The 21467-nt window shown below is 38.8% G+C and overlaps 1 protein-coding gene across 1 annotated transcript in view; it reads right to left on the bottom strand.

The window, feature by feature from the left end:
• Positions 1-16054: 16054 nt before the first annotated feature.
• Positions 16055-21467, bottom strand: part of LOC128642373 (uncharacterized) — a 50170-nt gene continuing 44757 nt past the window's right edge. The window contains exon 4 of the mRNA XM_053695124.1: positions 16055-18579. Within this exon, the coding sequence (XP_053551099.1) occupies positions 18119-18579 (461 nt within the window). The 3' untranslated portion in view covers positions 16055-18118. The remainder of the gene's footprint in view (positions 18580-21467) is intronic.

The raw sequence follows: 21467 nt of genomic DNA, 5'->3' as shown, positions 1-21467 counted from the left end.
TCGTCATTGTCTCCGGAGGTTTTTGGACCTTAGACGGCGCGAAAAGGAGCACTACAGGGCGCTAAAAACGCTCATTTGTGCCTGTAAGAAGCATTTATTATCTGTGTATTATACTTATAAATTATGTATATTTCAATGACACTGAACCCACATATTTTATTTCATGGTAGAGCATGACATTTTAATCTACTTTCTAATTTAATCCTATTATTCATTTTATTTCATTCTCTTTTGATCATTATTTGAAAATGAAGAATGTAAGTTTAGTAGCAGGCCCATTTTATTTTCAAAACATGGGTTGTTCTTGCTGATAAATAAAAAAGTGCTGTACAGGGTGCTGAAACTAAAATTGGCTGCCTCCTTAGCTTAGATACCTTATTTTTCAAATAAAGATAGTCATAGAAAGAAGAAAAATCGATAATATGAGTAAATTAGAAGGTTGATTAAAAATTCATGCACTATCTGAATCATGAAATAAAAAAAATATATATATATATTATTTTAAATAGGTTGTTATTTTCATCAGAGGGAATAAAGATTACATGCATTTCAGCTGCAGAAACATTACACAAAAGACAAAATATCACATGGATCTAATGTTGACATACAACTTTACATGTTCACAGATCTCAGGCGGAGAGAGACAGAATCCCCCCGTCAGGCCAGTGTCAATGGCAACACCAAGGAGCAACCGCTCTGCTCCCCCGCTGCCATAGACACTGCTTGAGGGTCGTCCAGAGGAGGAGTCAGGGACAGATGTGGACGTCCAATAAATATGTAAAATTGTAGTGTAGCTGTATTCATTTAAATATTATTTTGAAGGGATATGAAAAGCAAAATATATGTTGAATGGTGTATAAATAGCATGCAATGTGGTAAATTGTACTTTGGTTTTATATATATTTTTTATTTATATTTTATTTCTCTTCATTTTTTAAATATCCTTCGATGAAGAGCATATGCAGATAAGCTATGTAGCTGCTGATTGATGACTGCACATAGATTACTTATGATTGGCTTGCACATGTGCATTGTTATTTCTACTAAAAAAGGTTATATGAGGAATAATACAAGTACAAAGGTTGTAATGTTGCTTGAAATGGTCTTCTATATCTTCATAATAATATTTCTGCTATGAGTTTGATGTCCCTTTAAGATCAGAAATAACATTATTTTAAAAATAATATGAAAAGAATAATATATATACATATACATATATATATATATATATATTTACACACATATATTTACATATATATTTACATATATATATACATAGATTAAAGAGTAAATCTTCATGGGCAGAGATACTTCTGAGTACAACATACTCTGGCGACAAGGTTCTGGGGAGTTTGTCGAGAAAGAGAAGCAATACAAAAGAGGTGTAAGAACTTTGACGGTCCTTCAGTGACAACAGAATATATAACTCACATTCATTTAACCAATGCCCAATCTAGGTGACTTCCCTGGGCATGAAACAGATAAATGTTCATTCTGGCTACTAGAGCTAACAGGTAATGAGGCAGCCCTTGTCAATTATTGTGTTTTTTTCTGGGTGCTTGATCAGTGGGATTTTAGATGTTGTACCATTGGTGTCCTGTAGTACAGGGCCAAAAGGATTCTCACGCCCTCCGTCCACCAAGTTCCATAACAGATCACCCAGGTCTCCAATATTCCCTGTCAGATTGTTACAATCCATCCTATTAGTTGAACAGTTAGGAAGGTTCTGAGCTTTAGTTTGTGTGATCCACGGTGACAGTAGAGTAACCAGTCCTGTATCCAGGGTTTTTGAGTGTGCAGCAGGTGCCCAGTGCCCGGGACCAAAAGCATTGCCACCCACATATTGCTAAGCCATAGCATTGGTCAGGGAGACCTCCAAAGGCGGAGCACCAGAGAGGCAACTGAATGAAGTGTGAAAGGTGTCGTAAAGTGCCGTTTGGAAGTTGTCAAGCAGGGTGCTAATCACTTCAGAGAGATTGAGCTCCATGTTAAGAATATACACGTCAGGGATGATGTGAGCTCAAAGAGATAGTAAGTGCTCAAGAAGCTTCTAAGTACTGCTAGTGAATAAACACCATGTGCACCTCAGCAATTTTATCTGTGTGTATTTTCCAGTTGAATTAGATGTACGCACTAGTTAGAGGTTTGTATAGCAGCATTAAATATCTACTCTGTAACCCAGTTACCTGGGGGGTATTGTGCAGCAGCCTCAGCCACAAATATGGTCAGCCTTACCGAGAATGGCGACCACACTGCAGCTTAACTGAAGAACATAGGCTGTCTGCAATCATGGAGTAAGCTTGCCAGCTCCTCAAATCCTTCCAGGCAACTTCAGGGTACAATAAAGCTTATATTTCAAATCAAAAGTTAGATTTAAGTCCTTAAAAGTTAGATTAGAGTCAGGAGCTCCCTTCAGCTATAGGCTCCACCACCCCCCATCTGGCCGCTTTAGCTGTAGGCTCCACCCCCCACCCCGAAACAGCTATAGGTTTTATTTGAAGCATTTTTGATAATACATGTATAATACAATTGTGCTTCTATTCAAAATTGAAGAATTCCAACTTTGGCTGGAATGTCCCTTTAACCAAACAATAGTTGCATGTTTACTAAATGTGAACAATGCTTCCTAAAAATGATAACACTGAAATTAAGCTGTGCAAGTAGCCAAGCTATGCCTCTTGTTATTGGCTGACTACTGGCTGATATTAACCTTTCTGCAGGGATAATATATAATATTAAAACAATAGCTATGTAATAAAATACCTTATAACATTATAACATTTTATCTTTCTACATTTATGACCCTGGGGAACAGTGATCTGAGGAATATTTTACTTGTTATATTTACTAAGGAAACTGTCATGAGATGCAGGACACAGCAAAGAGGGTACAACACTATTGTATTGCAGAGCATGGAAGTATACATCTGGTACCATAGATCTCACTTAGTAACTGCGACATAGACAATAACAGACCTAAGCCCCGCCCCCATCCGGTGACGTCACTTCCCACTCTCATCACATCTTCCCCCTTTTCAAAGGACAAAGCATACCTTTTTTTTTTATTTGAATACAACAAATAACAAGGTATACAAGAAGTATACAACAACAGTTTTGTATAGTATATAACAAATAACAGGTTAAAGAGAGTATCTGTATAAACAACATAAATTACATCCTGACTTGAACATCGGGGTAGACTACCCTAGCCCACAGTGACCATGGGATTATTCGGCCCATACTTCCAGTCACTGTTCTAACTAGTGCTAATCCCGATATTGGGCCGGAAGTCTCACCACTCTTCCACTTGATGTAATTCTACATGAACTGTCCTCTGATACAGAAGAAGGTGATTGAGTGTCTGCTGGAGGAAAAGACGTATCCCCGCTGTGATCTTCCTGAGGGGAAAGCACCCCTCTTAAAACAGGGGATCTCACCAGCGGTGGTACAGAGGCATCCAACTCCAAACTCTCAGGTACAGGCTGAAGATGTTTTCGATTTCGACTTGTCACTGTCCCAACATCAGAAAGGACTACATAAGACCTTTGTTCTGGAGAGAGTCCAATTACCATAGCAGGCATCTTTAATTTCTTCTCATCATCCAGTTTAATTCTGACACTTTGCCCCGCATTCAGCTTCTGCAAGGACCTCAAAGAGTGTCTCCTGTCATAGAAGAATCGATAGCCCCTTTTTGCCTCTTCATCCCTCCTAAGGACCTCGTCCCGAGGAATAGAGCCAGTTGACTGGAAGACACCCACAGAGGGTAAGGTGGTGCGAATCTGATATCCTAACATCAGCTGTGCTGGCGCTAAAACCCGTGGCTTGAATGGGAGTTGCCCTATAGGACAAGAGGGCCAGGTACGGCTCAGATAGCTTCAAAATGAACTTTGTTGTGGACTTGACATGGAATGTACAAAATCATATTCTCTGCTGAAAGAACTGAATTCTGTGGAAGCAAACTGCATTCTGTTATCACTCACCAACTCCATTGGTATGCTCCACCGGGCGAACAAGCTCTTGAGACGAGTGATAACGGCTCGACTTGTGATTTCATTCAAAGGTGCATTTTCCAAATACCTGGAATAGTAGTCGATCACGACTAGGTACTTTTTTCCTTGCAGTTCGTACAAATCAGCAGCTATTTTCTGCCACGGGCCTGCAGGCAGCGGAGTAGAAATCAAGGGCTCCCTTCTCTGAGTAGGCCGGCATTCCCGGCAAAAGGCACATTTTGACACATGGCTTGCAATGTCGGAACTGATCCCCGGCCACCATACTGCCGTAACTGCCCTTTCTCTGCACTTTGTAATGCCCAAGTGGCCATCATGAATCCTGCTTAACATCTCCTGCCGCATACTAACAGGAATAACAATGCGGTCCTGAAACAGCACCAACCCATCCAGCTCCATGAGCTGCAACCTTTCTGACTGGTAAGAACTTAAAGACATCCAGGCTGCCCAACTCTCGGGCCAACCTTCTTTTATGTACTTAATAACTTCTTGAAGGTCTGTATCTAAATATGACTCCTTTCTTATTTGCTCTAGCCTGAAAAAATGGATTTGGAAGCCAGAACTGAATCTACATATACTTTCACATCTGATTCCATTGAAGATTCTTCAGCAGCAGCCAGCGGGAGCCTGGAAAGTGTATCTGCCACAACCAGTTGTTTCCACGGCACATGCACTGCCTGAATGTTGAACCTGAGCAGCCTCATTAGAAGTCTCTGGCATCTTAGGGGTGTTTTGTCGATATCATAGGAGTTGATTAGAGGGACTAGTGGTTTATGGTCATTCTCCAGACTAAATTTCTCTAAACCCACAAGGTATGTTGAAAGCGCTCACAGGCCCAAACTGCAGCCAGACACTCTCTCAATATGGGCATATTTCGACTCAGCAGCCGTCAGTGTACGGGAACAGTAGGCGATGGGCTGTAGTTTGTTTTCATTCAACTGTAGGAGGTCGGCCCCTAACCCATAACTGCTCGCATCAGTACTAACCACAGTCTTTTTGGAAGGGTCATAGAACCCCAACACTTGGGCAGACCCCAGCAGGGACTTGACCTGCATAAAAGATTCTTCCTGTGAAGGTCCCCAGACCCAGGCAACATCTTTCTTTAGCAACTCTGTGATAGGGTATAGTATTGTGGATAAATCTGGAAGGAACCTGCCCACATAATTTACAAGGCCCAATATTTGTCTCAGCTCATGTACATCAGAAGGACTTTTCATCTGTTCAATAGAACGGATTTTATCAGGGTCCGGCTTGATGCCTTCCCCATTGATGATATGCCCAAAGTAACATAACTCAGCTTTCCTAAAATGGCATTTCTCCTTATTTAAGTTCAGCCTGGGCTCTCTAATAGTCTGCAGCACACAGCTCAATCCCTGATCATGTTCATCCAATGTAGATCCATACACCAAGATGTCGTCCCTGACGACTGCTGTGCCCTCGTGGTCTCTTAGGAGAGAACTAATTTCTCTTTGAAAGATTTCAGGAGCAGAGGTATATCCAGAAAGGGAGTCTGCAGAAGCAAAACTGACCTACCGGTGTAATGAAGGTAGTCAGTTTTCGGCACTTTGGATCTAGAGGTATCTGCCAGAACGCGCTGGAAGCATCCAGTGTAGAGAAGAACTTCGGCCCGCCAATTTTGGAGCTATGTCTTCAAGTGTCGGCAGCACATATCTCTCTCTCTTCACCGCCTCATTTAGCCTTTTCAAGTCTACACAGATGCGTACCTTCCCGTTTTTTTCTTCACAACAGGCACAATGGGGGCACACCAGTCAGTTGCTTTAACAACCTCTTCAATAACTCCCATATTCTTCATACACAGAAGTTCCTTCTCCACCTGAGGTATGAGCAGGAACGGAATTCTATGTTGAGTGGTAATGCTGTATGGGACTGCTTAACTTTTAAGTGATATTCGGACTGGGTTACAATTCAGCAGCCCATTCAGCTAGTTTATACAGGCTGCGCACAAATGACACCACAGATTCTCCCACATGCTGGGCACGTTTGTGAAAACAAGCCCTCTCATGAATCACATTTCTTTTGGGCACAAAGTGGGCACTGAGTTTGTTCATAACTATGTCAAAGTCAAAATCTTCCCCTTCTTGGAAAATAAAGGCATTGAACACTGGCTCCACATCTTTCCCCATAGAGTATAAAAGAGAATTAACTTGTACTTCACCACTCTCCTTGTCCAGCTTGGAAGCAATCCTGAAGCGCTGAAACTGCTGATGCCATGTGGGCCAAGCTGCAGGCTGAGAAAAATCAAAAAGGCTCAGGTGGGGTAAACTTCGACATCATCATCAATCAGGAAACAGAAGCGCAGGCAAGAACTTCTGACACCATGTCATGAGATGCAGGACACAGCAAAGAGGGTACAACACTATTTTATTGCAGAGCATGGAAGTATACATCTGGTACCATAGATCTCACTTAGTAACTGCGACATAGACAATAACGGACCTAAGTCCCGCCCCCATCCGGTGACGTCACTTCCCACTCTCATCACAGAAACAATTGTGTTTACTGAGATAAGAACTAAGCAGACGTGAGACTGTGAAATCATAACATTTTTTATTGTTAACTGCTACAAAACAAAGCAATGATTATGCATTCAGCAGTGTTTAGCTTCAATTCAGTGGTAGGCAGGTGGACAACAGGAAACCTAACAGGTACTCACTGAAGGAGCTTTATCATCAGTGGCCAGAGACACTGGAGAAGGTGACAGAGCAACAAGACACCAGTTTATTAATCCAGTGTGTACAATTTAAAGTTGAATAGACTCCTCACAAGTCTGTAAACAAGACTACCTGAAAAAACTTCCAAAAAACATAGAAACCTATAACTTTCTTATGTTAGTCATCATTTATAGTAGAACAATGGATTATTCTGATTATAATAATGTCCAGCAAGAATAGGATTGAGCTCGCATTCTATTGACTATTGAAATCAGCCAATAGGATGCAAGCTCAATCCTATTGGCTGATTGCATTATCCAATAGGATTTTTTCAACTTTAATTCTGATTGGCTGATAGAATTCTATCAGCCAATCGGAATTCAAGGGGCGCCATCTTGGATGACGTCCCTTAAAGGAATCTTCATTCTTCAGTAGACGGAAGCCGCTCCGCGTCGGAAGGATAAAGATAGAAGATGCCGTCTGGATGAAGACTTCTGCCCGCATGGAGGACCACTTCTTACCGCTTGGATGAAGACTTCTCTCGGCTTCATTGAGGACTTCTTGCCGCTTGGATGAAGTCTTCTCCCGGCTTCGTTGAGGATGGATGTCCTGTCTTCAAAAACTGTAAGTGGATATTCGGGGGTTAGTGTTAGGTTTTTTTTAAGGGTTTATTGGATGGGTTTTATTTTTAGCTTAGGGTTTGGGATGAAAAAGAGCTAAATGCCCTTTTAAGGGCAATGTCCATCCAAATGTCCCTTTCAGGGCAATGGGAAGCTTAAGTTTTTTAGATAGGATTTTATTTGGGGGGTTTGGTTGTGTGGGTGGTGGGTTTTACTGTTGGGGGGGTGTTTGTATTTTTTTTTGCAGGTAAAAGAGCCGATTTATTTGGGGAAATGCCCTGCAAAAGGCCCTTTTAAGGGCCATTTGCAGTTTAGTTTAGGCTAGGGTTTTTTTTTTATTTTGGGGGGGGGATTTTTTATTTCGATAGGGCTATTAGATTAGGTTTAATTAATTTAAAATATTTGATCATTTCTTTTTTATTTTGTGTAATTTAGTGTTTTTTTTGTAATTTAGTTAATTGTATTTAATTGTAGTGTAATATTAGGTGTTAGTGTAAGACAGATTAGGTTTTATTTTACAGGTTAATTTGTATTTATTTTAGCTAGGTAGCTAGTAAATAGTTAATAACTATTTAGTAACTAGTCTACCTAGTTAAAATAAATACAAACTTGCCTGTGAAATAAAAATAAAACCTAAGCTAGATACAATGTAAAATAGGTAGTTTATGGGTGTTAGTGTACTTTTTAGCACTTTATTTTTGAGTTTTATGTTACGGCTTTGTAGCGTAAAACCCATAACTACTGACTTTCAGTTTATGGTATGGATCTTGTAGTTATGGGCTGTACCGCTCACTTTTTGGCCGGACAGGCAAACTCGTAATACCGGTGCTGTGAAAGTCCCATTGAAAAAGGACTTTTGGAAAGCTGCGGTAGTTACATTGCGTTACGGCCAAAAAAGTGTGCGGTACAGCTATACCTGCAAGACTTGTAATAGCAGTGGTAGTGAAAAAGAGCCATAACGCTACTTTTTCACCCATAACGCAAAACTCGTAATCTAGCTAAAAGTTATTAACCCCTAAACCGCCACCCACCCAAAACGCAAAGTACCTAATTACCCTATTAACCCCTAATCCGCAAACCACCCACATCGCAATCTACCTTTTAATATTATTAACCCCTAATCCGCCAACACCCCAAACAGAAATCTATCTAATTAACCTATTAACCCCTAAACCGCAATCCCCACAAGGCAAAGTATTAAAGTAATCACTAAGCCCCCTAACCAAACATCCCCTAAATTAACCCCAATCACATAAAATAAAAAAGACCATCTCTCTAAAAATAAATAAGAAATTCCCCAAAACTAAAAAATCCTAACTTTACATAAAAAAACAAAGATTAAATTAAAATAAAAAATCTAATATTACAAAAAATAAAAAAATCTAAAATTACAGAAATAAATAAACAAAACCATCCAAAATAAAAAAATTAAACCTAATCTAATATCCCTATAAAAACAAAAAAGCCACCCAAAATAAAAACACCCCCTAATATTACAATAAACTACCAAAAGCCCTTAAAAGGACCTTTTTGTAGGGCATTGCCCTGAATTTAACAGCTCTTTTACATAAAAATAAATAAAAATTAACCCCTAACAGTAACCCCCCCCCCACCCACCCAACCCCCCAAAATAAAAAAAACCTAACTCTAAAAAAATCTAATCTACCCAATACCCCTAAAGGGGCATTTGTATGGGCATTGCCCTTAAAAGGGCAATCAGCTCTTTTGATGCCCATTAAAACATAATAAAAGCCCTAATCTAAAAAAAAAACACCCCCCAAAAAAACCCCTAACACTAACCCCGACATATGTACTCACCAGTACCTGGAGTCAGGCGGTGAAGGTCTTCTTCTATGTGGCTCCATCTTCATCCAGCATGGGGCTATCTTCTTTCTTCATCACGGCAGCACGGTCCAGAGCAGGAATGGCCGGCAATGCAGAAATCCGACATAGAGCCTTCTCTTCATGCGATCATCTGCCGCACACTGAAGATTGAAGGTGCCCGTTTTATATTGGGGTACCTTGCATTCCTATTGATTGAAAATCTAAAATCAGCCAATAGGATGAGAGCTGCTTAAATACTGTTTTAAGCTTTTTTGTTTTTTACTTAGGCGCCGGCAGGTTATAAACTTCCGGAAATCACTAGCGACTCCAGAAATGTCTATTTCCGCACATTTCTGAACATCGACGGTTTATCCGACTTACGGCAGTATCTGATCTGCCGACACCATATATGTGATTCATCCGATGTGCAAGGTGAACTTACGGGCAGCATGGGTTTCAGCAGTTGCGCTGAAACCTATGCCGTATATGTAATCTCGCCCAAGGTGTTTCACATTGGCTAAACATAAGCAAAGAGGGGGTGGGTTAGTGGGTGTGGTGGGGGTGGGTTAGTGGGTGGGGTAAAAAGTGGAGAGTAACATTTTGGGCTGGCTAGTAGCTTAGGGTTTTAGATTTTGAGCCCTGTATTATATATTTATATCAAGGATATAAGAGTAGAGATGGAATGACTCATAATACAGTCAGACCTTAAAAAAGACAGCAATTTTAAACACAGAAAGCCAACAATCTCAAATCGATTATAAAATGTGTTTATTAAATATAAGGAAGTATAAAAAAGACAGCAAGCCACAGTGTTAACGTTATATATATGGCAATCTGGAATGCATCATCAAATCAAATAATCACCATAGAAAAGCATTACTGCTAAATCAAAAGAATGAAAGACAAAAAGAACGGAAAAAAACACTTAAAAAATGACCGGTCATATGGGGATACAGAGCTCTAACATATCAGCATGTGCTAGCAACAGTGCATATATAGAGGTAGCAGCTATAGTGGTGGGGCCAACTACACACAACTGCACACAGAACGCCCCAGAGAAAGCTAGGAGGTATGGCCTGGGCAGAAATCCATACCGGGATATAAGTTGTCATGAGAGACCACCAAGGATAGCTAAGGGCATATATGTCATACACATAGAAATTGCAGTTAAAGCAAGTAGTCAATGCTGCATATACTTAACCATGCTAAAGTTAATACAGGCAGTTTAAATGCTGGAGAGGTGAGATTCAATTAGAGGCAAGTGTCCATAAGCATGAAAAGCGGACATTAGTAGCCAAGCTAGCCAGGTATAGGAAGCTGCAAGCAAGCAGAGGCAGCGTGTGTATCCAGGATGTAGGCAATAATATTTGTATAGAAAGCTTAGAAGACTGTGAAATCAGCATAGTCCACCTTCCATCAGTGGATTAAATCACAGGGAGCAGTCACACTATGCGTGAGGCATAAACATGCACAAGTAAATATATTAGCCAATCGCTCACGGCCCTCCTTGGGAACACATATGAAGATGTAGATGTCTAGGTAGTGACCTCCAGCAGTAGGCAAAAGATACTCCCGCTCTCCAAAAGCCTTGAATCCGATCCCGTTGTCCACTCACTAGCCTGCTAGACCGCTGCCATTAGCATGTAGAAGCACTCAGTGTGAGCCTGCATCCGCATCACGTTATCCGGTCAGCCAATGCAGATGCGCGTTTCACCCCCTCGTCAACTGGGAGATGGGGCTTCCTCAGGGTGTGACTTTTCCACTCTTAGCATCCTATTTAAATGTAGATGTTTACTTCTCCCCTCCGATGGGTGAAAAGATATTCCATCTTAAAGGGGCAACGATATGCCTAAAGCTTTGTATTTTTTTTTTCTTATAGAATTTCAAAAATACATTTTTAATCACAAGTTTGTATGCATTTTTTAAGTTTGCAGAAAGTAACAATATTGCACATATATGATGCATCGCTGATACACCCTGTTATCATGAAAAACTAATTTTTATAGAAAACATGCCATATCTAGTTTTTCATTCCATTGGGAGCTAAGGTAGACAGGAGAGATACCCATCTGCATTCTTTTTGCAGAAGGATCTTATCATTATCACCTCTGCAATTTAAAATCCCTTTTTCTATGGCTATGAAGCAAAGAGAGTCAGGGTTGCTAAAATGACATTTTTCAAAGTGTCTTGCCACACTGCAAGTCTAGACTTTGTACTTGACATCATTACAATGTTTAGTAATCTTATATTTTATGGCTCTTTTAGTTTTCTCAACATAGAAGCTGGGACACTAGCAGGAAAGGAGATACACTACTCCTTCTATGTTGCAATTCAGAAAATGTCTTAGTTTTTAAACTTTTCCATCATTGACTGTGAAATCTTTCATCCTTACCATGAATTTGCAAGATACACACTTGCCACATGGGGAGTTACCAATCAACTTTTAGTTACCTAGCCAGTTCTTATTTAAAGCTTTTGAAATGTATTGACTTCTAAGCAATTTATCCCTTATGCTAGGTGCCTTCCATGCCGTTAAACTGGGAAAATCCCCAACCTCCCAAGTCACATTTTCATCATTAGTTAGTATATTCCAGTTTTTTTGTAGTATATTTCTTATATCACTCCAGTGGCAGTTAAATTGTGTTACCAGCCGTAGGTTGGAAATGGATTCTCCTTCTTTTAGAAATAGCAGCGAATCGCGATTAGTATGTTAGTATGTAGAGATATATTTTTTCGAATATCCACTTTCCAAAAATCTACACTCCATTTGTGCTGCATGTCTTTCAGATTTTTCTCTAGAGGAACAGTTTCTGCGAAGTCGCAAGAACTGTCCTCTAGGAATTATTTTCTTTATATGGGCCGGATGATGACTTGATGCAAGCAATAGGCTATTAGTTGCTGTTTGTTTTAGAAAGTTCTCAGTGACTAAATTGTCTCTTTCCATCCTGACTTTTACATCTATAAATTCTATTTCTAAATCACTGTACTGTAATGTCAGCAAAATATTGCTATTATTACAGTTAAGTTCTGATACAAACTTCTTTAATGTTTTAAATGGGCCTCCCTAGATGAGGAAGACATCATCCACATATTTAAGCCAGAGATGGATATGTTTCTCAAACAGTGGATTTTGATAGACATCACTCATCTTCCATGCGCCCAAATGGAGGCATGGATAGATAGGTGCACAAGTGGCACCCATTGCTGTGCCCCTCAACTGTTTGTATATCTTGCCATCAAACATAAAAGCATTGTTTTCAAGTACGAAAGACAAGAATTTGATCACAAAATCAGTTTGGTAACTTTAGAAATTACCCCTAGATGTCAGGAATTGTTTACAGGCACGGATGTCCACCTTGTGAGAGATAGATGAATAAAGGACCTCTACGTCTAGGGACACCAAAAGTGCACCTTTTTGTACACTTAACCCATCAATTTTTCTTAGGAAGTCTGCAGTGTCCAAGATAAAAGATGGCATAGTATTTAAAAAATGGTCTTAGGAATGGTTAAAATAAATAAAGAATGACTAGATAAGACAGAATCACTAGTTGAGATTCTCTCAAATTAGTAAATAGATTTGAAAGCAATCCCAATTTTAACAAACTAAAGCAGATAGCAAGACTACAGACTGATATAAAACTTAGGAAAGGAAGAAAACAATTAAGAGACAGTGAGGACTATAGAAAAAATAGGGTCTATAGCTATCAGTCCATAAGAGGGTTATTTGACTTGGGTACTGATGACTCAGATGTAGATCAAGACTCCACAACAAATGGTGCAAAAGGAACACAGCGTTTATTACAAGAAGGCGAGGGGGCAGAAAGAGATGTAGGAATACCAGTTCCAGAGGGAGACGGTACCCCTCCAGACAAAGACGACAACAGAATTACAACCAGAACCAAGAGAGAGCACAGGTGAACAGACCGCCAAGGTTTCAAGGGTGCAGGGATTTTAGAATCTACAGATTCCAGTCTGCAAGTGATCAATCTGTCCACTTTTAGACTCAATCAGTCACATAAGAGTGTCCTAAAGAAGGGACTATAATTCTGTCCTACCAATGGCTTTGATAAATTTGAATTTTCAAAGGATCTGTATTCTTTTGCGAGACGCATAGTACTATCACAAGTCGTAAAAGGAAATAATGAAAAGCTAATTGAGGATTTAATAAAAAATAAATACAGGCATCGGATTCAAGGCTTCTTGAGAGCGGGAGTATCTTTTGCCTACTGCTGGAGGTCACTACCTAGCCATCTACATCTTCATATGTGTTCCCAAGGAGGGCCGTGAGTGATTGGCTAATATATTTACTTGTGCATGTTTATGCCTCACGCATAGTGTGACTCCTCCCTGTGATTTAATCCACTGATGGAAGGTGGACTATGCTGATTTCACAGTCTTCTAAGCTTTCTATGCAAATATTATTGCCTACATCCTGGATACACACGCTGCTTCTGCTTGCTTGCAGCTTCCTACACCTGGCTAACTTTGCTACTAATGTCCGCTTTTCATGCTTATGGACACTTGCCTCTAATTGAATCTCACCACTCCAGCATTTGAACTGCCTGTATTAACTTTAGCGTGGTTAAGTATATGCAGCATTGACTACTTGCTTTAACTGCAATTTCTATGTGTATGACATATATGACCTTAGCTATCCTTGGTGGTCTCATGACAACTTATATCCCGGTATGGATTTCTGACCAGGCTATACCTCCCAGCTTTCTCTGGGGGGTTCTGTGTGCAGTTGTGTGTAGTTGGCCTGCGTCCCACCACTATAGCTGCTACCTCTATATATGCACTTTTGCTAGCACATGCTGATATGTTAAAGCTCTGTATCCCCATATGACCAGTCATGGCATATGATGTTATGACAAAAAGACTGTACAGATGGTAAATAACCGATACTCCCCTCTAAAGTGGACCACTGTTTTCTTACAGTTGCTCCCAGGGGACTGTTTGAGTATTTAGAAGTTCGGATGTAGATGGCGCAGGTTCTGAGTGCCTCTCGATAAGGTAAATGGATATAAATCTCAGGTATAGAGGAATGAATTCTAGATGTCACTAGGAATGATAACTTCACTGGCGTATATAAAACAAACCGGGTAATATAAAGTGCAGTATACTCACTCTGATGAATATTAGTTGTCGGCCTGTAAAGATGAATCCCTCCAATGCATGATTAACAGTCAAGCTTGGGATTTAGAAAATACTCCGATATTGAATGATTGAATGTGTAGCAACTCTGAGTATAAACAGCATAAACTCACTTCTTGGAGTCCAAAGACCGGCGGATTCACAAAAATAGCAAAGATGTTTTGGATAAAAGGAAAACAAACTTTTATTAAAATAGAACCTGCGCCATCTACATCCAAATTTCTATTTGAGGATTTAAATCTGATTAAGGACGACAGATTGGCACTTTCAGATCTGGAGGAATTACTCCATGAATCTGATATAAATGAGAATACCTCTGGCCGCAATGAGAAAGATCAAATCCAAACTAAAGCTAAGTCTCTCTTAAGATATAGGTGTTGCCATTCTGTTATTATTAGGGTAGAATAACCGGATATATAAACTAATTTTATATAAAGATGGAGGAAAAATCACACAGGTATTTCTTGATTCTATGTCTTTATTATACTACACTGCTTCTGCTTCCTGTGTCAGGAGAAAAGAGGAGGTAACAACATAAAATAAACTTTATTTACACTTCTGTTAACATACAATGTATATAGGCTACAACACTGTAAGAGGACTTTCAGTTTATATCTCAACACTAGGTCAAAATGTATGCCACAACTCTCTACTATACCAGCAAAAACAGGTAGAAAAGGACATACAGAAACTAACGGCGGTAGTCAATGACAATCTAACCAAAGCAAAGAGGAGGGCCCTTAACCAACTAGTAAACATATAAAATGTGGTTATTAAACCAGCCGACAATGGTTCTAATGGATAAAACCTGCTATGTGCTTGAAGTAAGACGCCAGCTACTAGATAGGTCCCAATATCAATGTCTGTTTCATAATCCTATTTCCCTTGTCAAGTCAAAACTATTAGGATACTCATTGACTATACATAACTTAAATACCTCTATCCTGAATTTCCAATTATGCCGGTCTTCTACTGCATTCCTAAGGTACACAAAAATGTTATGAATCCCCCTGGATGCCCAATCATAGCAGGAATAGGTAGTCTGACTGAAAACTTAGGTAACTACATTGACTTTTTCCTAAGACCCTTTTTAAATACTATGCCATCTTTTATCTTGGACACTGCAGACTTCCTAAGAAATATTGATGGGTTAAGTGTACCAAATTCTATTAGAAAAAAAAAATACAAAGTTTTAGGCATAACGTTGCCCCTTTGAGCTGGAATATCTTTTCACCTATTGGAGGGGCGAATTAAGCATCTACATTTAAATAGGATGCTAAGAGTGGAAAAGTCACATCCTAAGGAAGCCCTGTCTCCCAGTTGACGAGGGGGTGAAACCCGCATCGGCATTGGCTGACCGGATCAAGTGATGCGGATGCAGGCTCACGCTGAGTGCTTCTACACGCTAATGGCAGCGGTCTAGCAGGCTAGTGAGTGGACAATATTAAGGTTCTGACTGTATTATGAGTCATTCCATCTCTACTCTTATATCCTTGATATAAATATTAGTATATGGATCTGCACCATTAACCTTAAACAGGTGTCTTTGGGGTATATGAACAAACATTATCTATATATGCTTATAAAAAACAGCTCCAGTATATAGAATTTTTTCCCACTATAAATATATATATATATATATATATATATATATATATATATATATATACTGTATATATAAACCTGTATTACGCACTCAACCGTAGCTTATCCAGTGCCTGGGTGTCTCCTTAAAGCCATGTACAATAATCCTCCAAATGAAAGGGCACTCACAGGACTTGAGAAAGGAAAATATCTTTATTGCATATAAATCATCATAAAGTGTCAGTCAACGTTTTGGCTACAGTTTTAGCCTTTTTCAAGACAATCTAAAAACATAATGTATACAACAGAATTAATATTTAATTCATACAAAATGTAGAACTCTTTTAACATTTATCATAAAATACACAGAAATACATAGTGACTACCTAATATAACACCACAACCTAAAGTGTTTTAAAAGTTGAGAACATTGGTTCAAAGAGACCTCACAGATATCCATTTTACCCAATTCAAATTTGACAGTTTAATTTGTATTATAAAGAAACTACCAGAGCCATATAATATTGTTTATATGTATTTGAAAATACTAGATGTAACATCGTAAACAGCAACAATGTAGCTACAATTAAAGTATTAGTACATAATATGCTTTGACATGGTAAGTGATAACGTTAGAATAGTAACAATGAAGTAATTACAAAAGGTTATTCCACTTGATTAAAACCACTACTATTAAATTACTATTTAATTACGATTAAAACCACCAGGTAAAATTGCCTGCAAACAACATCAAGAGACAACTATTTTTTTTAAATAAAATTGGGATCTTAGTCACACAATATGGCCATATTTTGTTTAGCCAGTCACCACTTACAAGGTGCCCCGATATAGACTGGTCCTAATACTACAGTCCTTTGCCACAGAAGGCTGAATCATTCCTGCTTTTACTCCATAATAGAATGAGACTCCCTGGATAAATATTCACAACTCTATTACACTGTCATGAGCACACCTGAGCTTGGGTGGGGTGCTTTAACCAATGGGAGTTGGTCAGTCTGTTTAAATACAAATACACAATTTGGTGTAGCACACCTTACAAAAAGTTTATATACACATCTTTGGGAGTGCTGCCAATATGACCCAGTAATTACACAAACAAAAATGTATTGGCGCACATCAATTTTCAAAAGCACAACATATTTTTTGAACTGCTGCAAAAAATTGCTTGCACCTTGTAAGTGGTAAGTAACACAGACAATTAAAATGATCAAGTAGATAAAGTATGGTCTTCAAACACATACAATATATTAATAGTCAATTATTGTTTCTGTTTTTTATTATTCGCTTTGTTTTAAAGGTACATTAAAGTCACAATTAATTAATTTTACATTTCACTTCCATTATGAAATTGTGCACAATCTTTAAATACACACACTTTCTGAGGCACCAACTGCAACTGAGAATGTGCAAAAATTTACAGTGTATACACATATTGATCTGTGATTGGCTGATAATTGTCACATGGCACAATATGCCAGCAAATTGAAATAAATGATTACATATGTCAGATTACTACAGGTCATTTAAAATTCAGAGTAAGCGATATTGCATTGTATTATAATTATGCACTTAATTGTTGATTATATAAGTTTGGAATATTTTGCTATTTTAATGCATTGCCTTGTTTGTATTTATAAGAATTTGTCAAATGTTGCATCTAGTTGAGTTGCTATAAGTTTACAAATATACCTACATATCTAGGACATCATAGTTAACCCGTGAGAGGTAAGAAATGGTTAAAAGCTTAAAGGAACAGTCAAAATATAACTTTCATGGTTCAGATAGGACATGCAATTTTAAACAACTATCCAATTTACTTTTATTATCCAATTTGCTTTGTTCTTTGGTATTCTTAATTGAAAGATAAACCTAGGTAGAATTAAATTCTTATTTCTAAGCCCTTGAAGGCCGCATCTTATCTGAGTGCATTTTTATGAATTTTTAAAGCTATAAAGCGTTAGTTCATGTGTAACATATAGATAACATTGTGCTCAGTCAGCACTGATTGTCTAACATGCAAATCTCTTAAAAGAACTGAGATAAGGGGCAGTCTGCAGAGGTTTAGATAAAGGTAATCACAAAGGTAAATGTATATTAATATAACAGTGTTGGTTCTGCAAAACTGGGGAATGGGTAATAAAGGGATTATCTATATTTTTTAAACAATACAAATTATGGAGTAGACTGTCCCTTTAAAGATTTATTGTACTTTACGTTATGTTATTGATTTAACATCTTTATAAAATAGTGCAGATTTTTTCTTCTTCCACTTCCCATATGTTTGCTGCTCTCAATATGTCTGCCAGCCTTTCCTGCCTTCTTCTTTCCATTGCTATCTTTTCCATCTCTCTCTGAATCTGCCAGACTTGTTCCCGTTCCAATGCCAATTCCCTCTCCTTCCTCAGCCTTTCCACCTTCTTCTCGGTTTCATGTGTAAACTCCAGCAAAAATAACTTGCGTTGTTCTCTCTCATCGTCAGGATTCCTCCAATCTCTCATGTGATATTGAACATTCTTCAAAGCTTCACACAGGAACGTTAGAACTTCATTTTGTCTTGCGTAGTTTTGCTGAATGCCATCAGGCCAAGTATAGTTCTCAAGTTTAAATATGTGATCTGTTCCAATGTTTTTAAACTTTGTTTCAACATCCATCAGATTTCCTTGAGTTTTAAAAGTGAGAACCACAATAGGGGCTACTCCTAGAAGGAAAAAAACACGAAACACAAAAACAATTAACGTTTTAGGACAATTTACTGATTTATTTTAGCTTTGCTTTTTCCAAAAACAAGTAAATCTTTTAAGAGATATGAAATCATTTTTGTCATCAAAAAAGGAGATTTATTTTACATTTTTTAACAAAAAACACTGTGAAAAGCACTTTTTTTTTGTTCGTATGGAGTATATCACCCTTCACCAAAGGCAGGGGTGAAAATACAGGGGGTGCAGAGGATGCAATTGGGTGGGGGCCCAGCTTAAAAAAAATAAAAAACGTTGACCTGCCACTGCCTGCACTGATATCATGTGAGTGTGACATGATACTTCACTAGTGTCTCTGACTACAGGGGTTAGTGTTTCTGTTTTACCCATTGGTGTTTATGTGTGTGTGTATGTATGTGACTGTGTGTGTATTTATGCATGTATGTATGTATGTGTGTGTGTATGTATGTGACTGTGTGTGTATGTGTGTATGTATGTGACTGTGTGTGTATGTGTGTATGTATGTGACTGTGTGTGTATTTATGTATGTGTGTGTGTGTGTGTGTGTGTATTTATGTATGTATGTATGTGTGTGTATGTATGTGACTGTGTGTGTATTTATGCATGTATGTATGTATGTGTGTGTGTATGTATGTGACTGTGTGTGTATGTGTGTATGTATGTGACTGTGTGTGTATGTGTGTATGTATGTGACTGTGTGTGTATGTATGTATGTGACTGTGTGTGTATTTATGTATGTGTGTGTGTGTGTGTGTGTATTTATGTATGTATGTATGTATGTGTGTGTATGTATGTGACTGTGTGTGTATGTGTGTATGTATGTGACTGTGTGTATGTATGTGACTGTGTGTGTATTTTTGTATGTATGTGTGTGTGTGTGTATTTATGTATGTATGTATGTGTGTGTGTGTATGTATGCATGTGACTGTGTGTGTATTTATGTATGTATGTATGTGTGTATGTGTGTATGTGACTATGTGTGTATTAATGCATGTATGTGTGTGTGTATGTATGTATGTGACTGTGTGTGTATTTATGCATGTATGTGTGTGTATGTGTGTATGTATGTGACTGTATGTGTATTTATGCATGTATGTATGTGTGTGTGTATGTATGTGACTGTGTGTGTATGTGTGTATGTATGTAACTGTGTGTGTATGTGTGTATGTATGTGACTGTGTCTGTATTTATGTATGTATGTGTGTGTGTATGTATGTGACTGTGTGTGTATTTGTGTATGTATGTGACTGTGTGTGTATGTGTGTATGTATGTATGTGACTGTGTGTGTATTTATGTATGTATGTGTGTGTGTGTGTATGTATGTGACTGTGTGTGTACAGGGAGTGCAGAATTATTAGGCAAATGAGTATTTTGACCACATCATCCTCTTTATGCATGTTGTCTTACTCCAAGCTGTATAGGCTCGAAAGCCTACTACCAATTAAGCATATTAGGTGATGTGCATCTCTGTAATGAGAAGGGGTGTGGTCTAATGACATCAACACCCTATATCAGGTGTGCATAATTATTAGGCAACTTCCTTTCCTTTGGCAAAATGGGTCAAAAGAAGGACTTGACAGGCTCAGAAAAGTCAAAAATAGTGAGATATCTTGCAGAGGGATGCAGCACTCTTAAAATTGCAAAGCTTCTGAAGCGTGATCATCGAACAATCAAGCGTTTCATTCAAAATAGTCAACAGGGTCGCAAGAAGCGTGTGGAAAAACCAAGGCGCAAAATAACTGCCCATGAACTGAGAAAAGTCAAGCGTGCAGCTGCCAAGATGCCACTTGCCACCAGTTTGGCCATATTTCAGAGCTGCAACATCACTGGAGTGCCCAAAAGCACAAGGTGTGCAATACTCAGAGACATGGCCAAGGTAAGAAAGGCTGAAAGACGACCACCACTGAACAAGACACACAAGCTGAAACGTCAAGTCTGGGCCAAGAAATATCTCAAGACTGATTTTTCTAAGGTTTTATGGACTGATGAAATGAGAGTGAGTCTTGATGGGCCAGATGGATGGGCCCGTGGCTGGATTGGTAAAGGGCAGAGAGCTCCAGTCCGACTCAGACGCCAGCAAGGTGGAGGTGGAGTACTGGTTTGGGCTGGTATCATCAAAGATGAGCTTGTGGGGCCTTTTCGGGTTGAGGATGGAGTCAAGCTCAACTCCCAGTCCTACTGCCAGTTTCTGGAAGACACCTTCTTCAAGCAGTGGTACAGGAAGAAGTCTGCATCCTTCAAGAAAAACATGATTTTCATGCAGGACAATGCTCCATCACACGCGTCCAAGTACTCCACAGCGTGGCTGGCAAGAAAGGGTATAAAAGAAGAAAATCTAATGACATGGCCTCCTTGTTCACCTGATCTGAACCCCATTGAGAACCTGTGGTCCATCATCAAATGTGAGATTTACAAGGAGGGAAAACAGTACACCTCTCTGAACACTGTCTGGGAGGCTGTGGTTGCTGCTGCACGCAATGTTGATGGTGAACAGATCAAAACACTGACAGAATCCATGGATGGCAGGCTTTTGAGTGTCCTTGCAAAGAAAGGTGGCTATATTGGTCACTGATTTGTTTTTGTTTTGTTTTTGAATGTCAGAAATGTATATTTGTGAATGTTGAGATGTTATATTGGTTTCACTGGTAAAAATAAATAATTGAAATGGGTATATATTTGTTTTTTGTTAAGTTGCCTAATAATTATGCACAGTAATAGTCACCTGCACACACAGATATCCCCCTAAAATAGCTATAACTAAAAACAAACTAAAAACTACTTCCAAAACTATTCAGCTTTGATATTAATGAGTTTTTTGGGTTCATTGAGAACATGGTTGTTGTTCAATAATAAAATTAATCCTCAAAA

Source organism: Bombina bombina, chromosome 11, assembly GCF_027579735.1.
Source record: "Bombina bombina isolate aBomBom1 chromosome 11, aBomBom1.pri, whole genome shotgun sequence".
NCBI lineage: Eukaryota > Metazoa > Chordata > Amphibia > Anura > Bombinatoridae > Bombina > Bombina bombina.
This window is presented reverse-complemented; position numbering and strand designations above follow the sequence as displayed.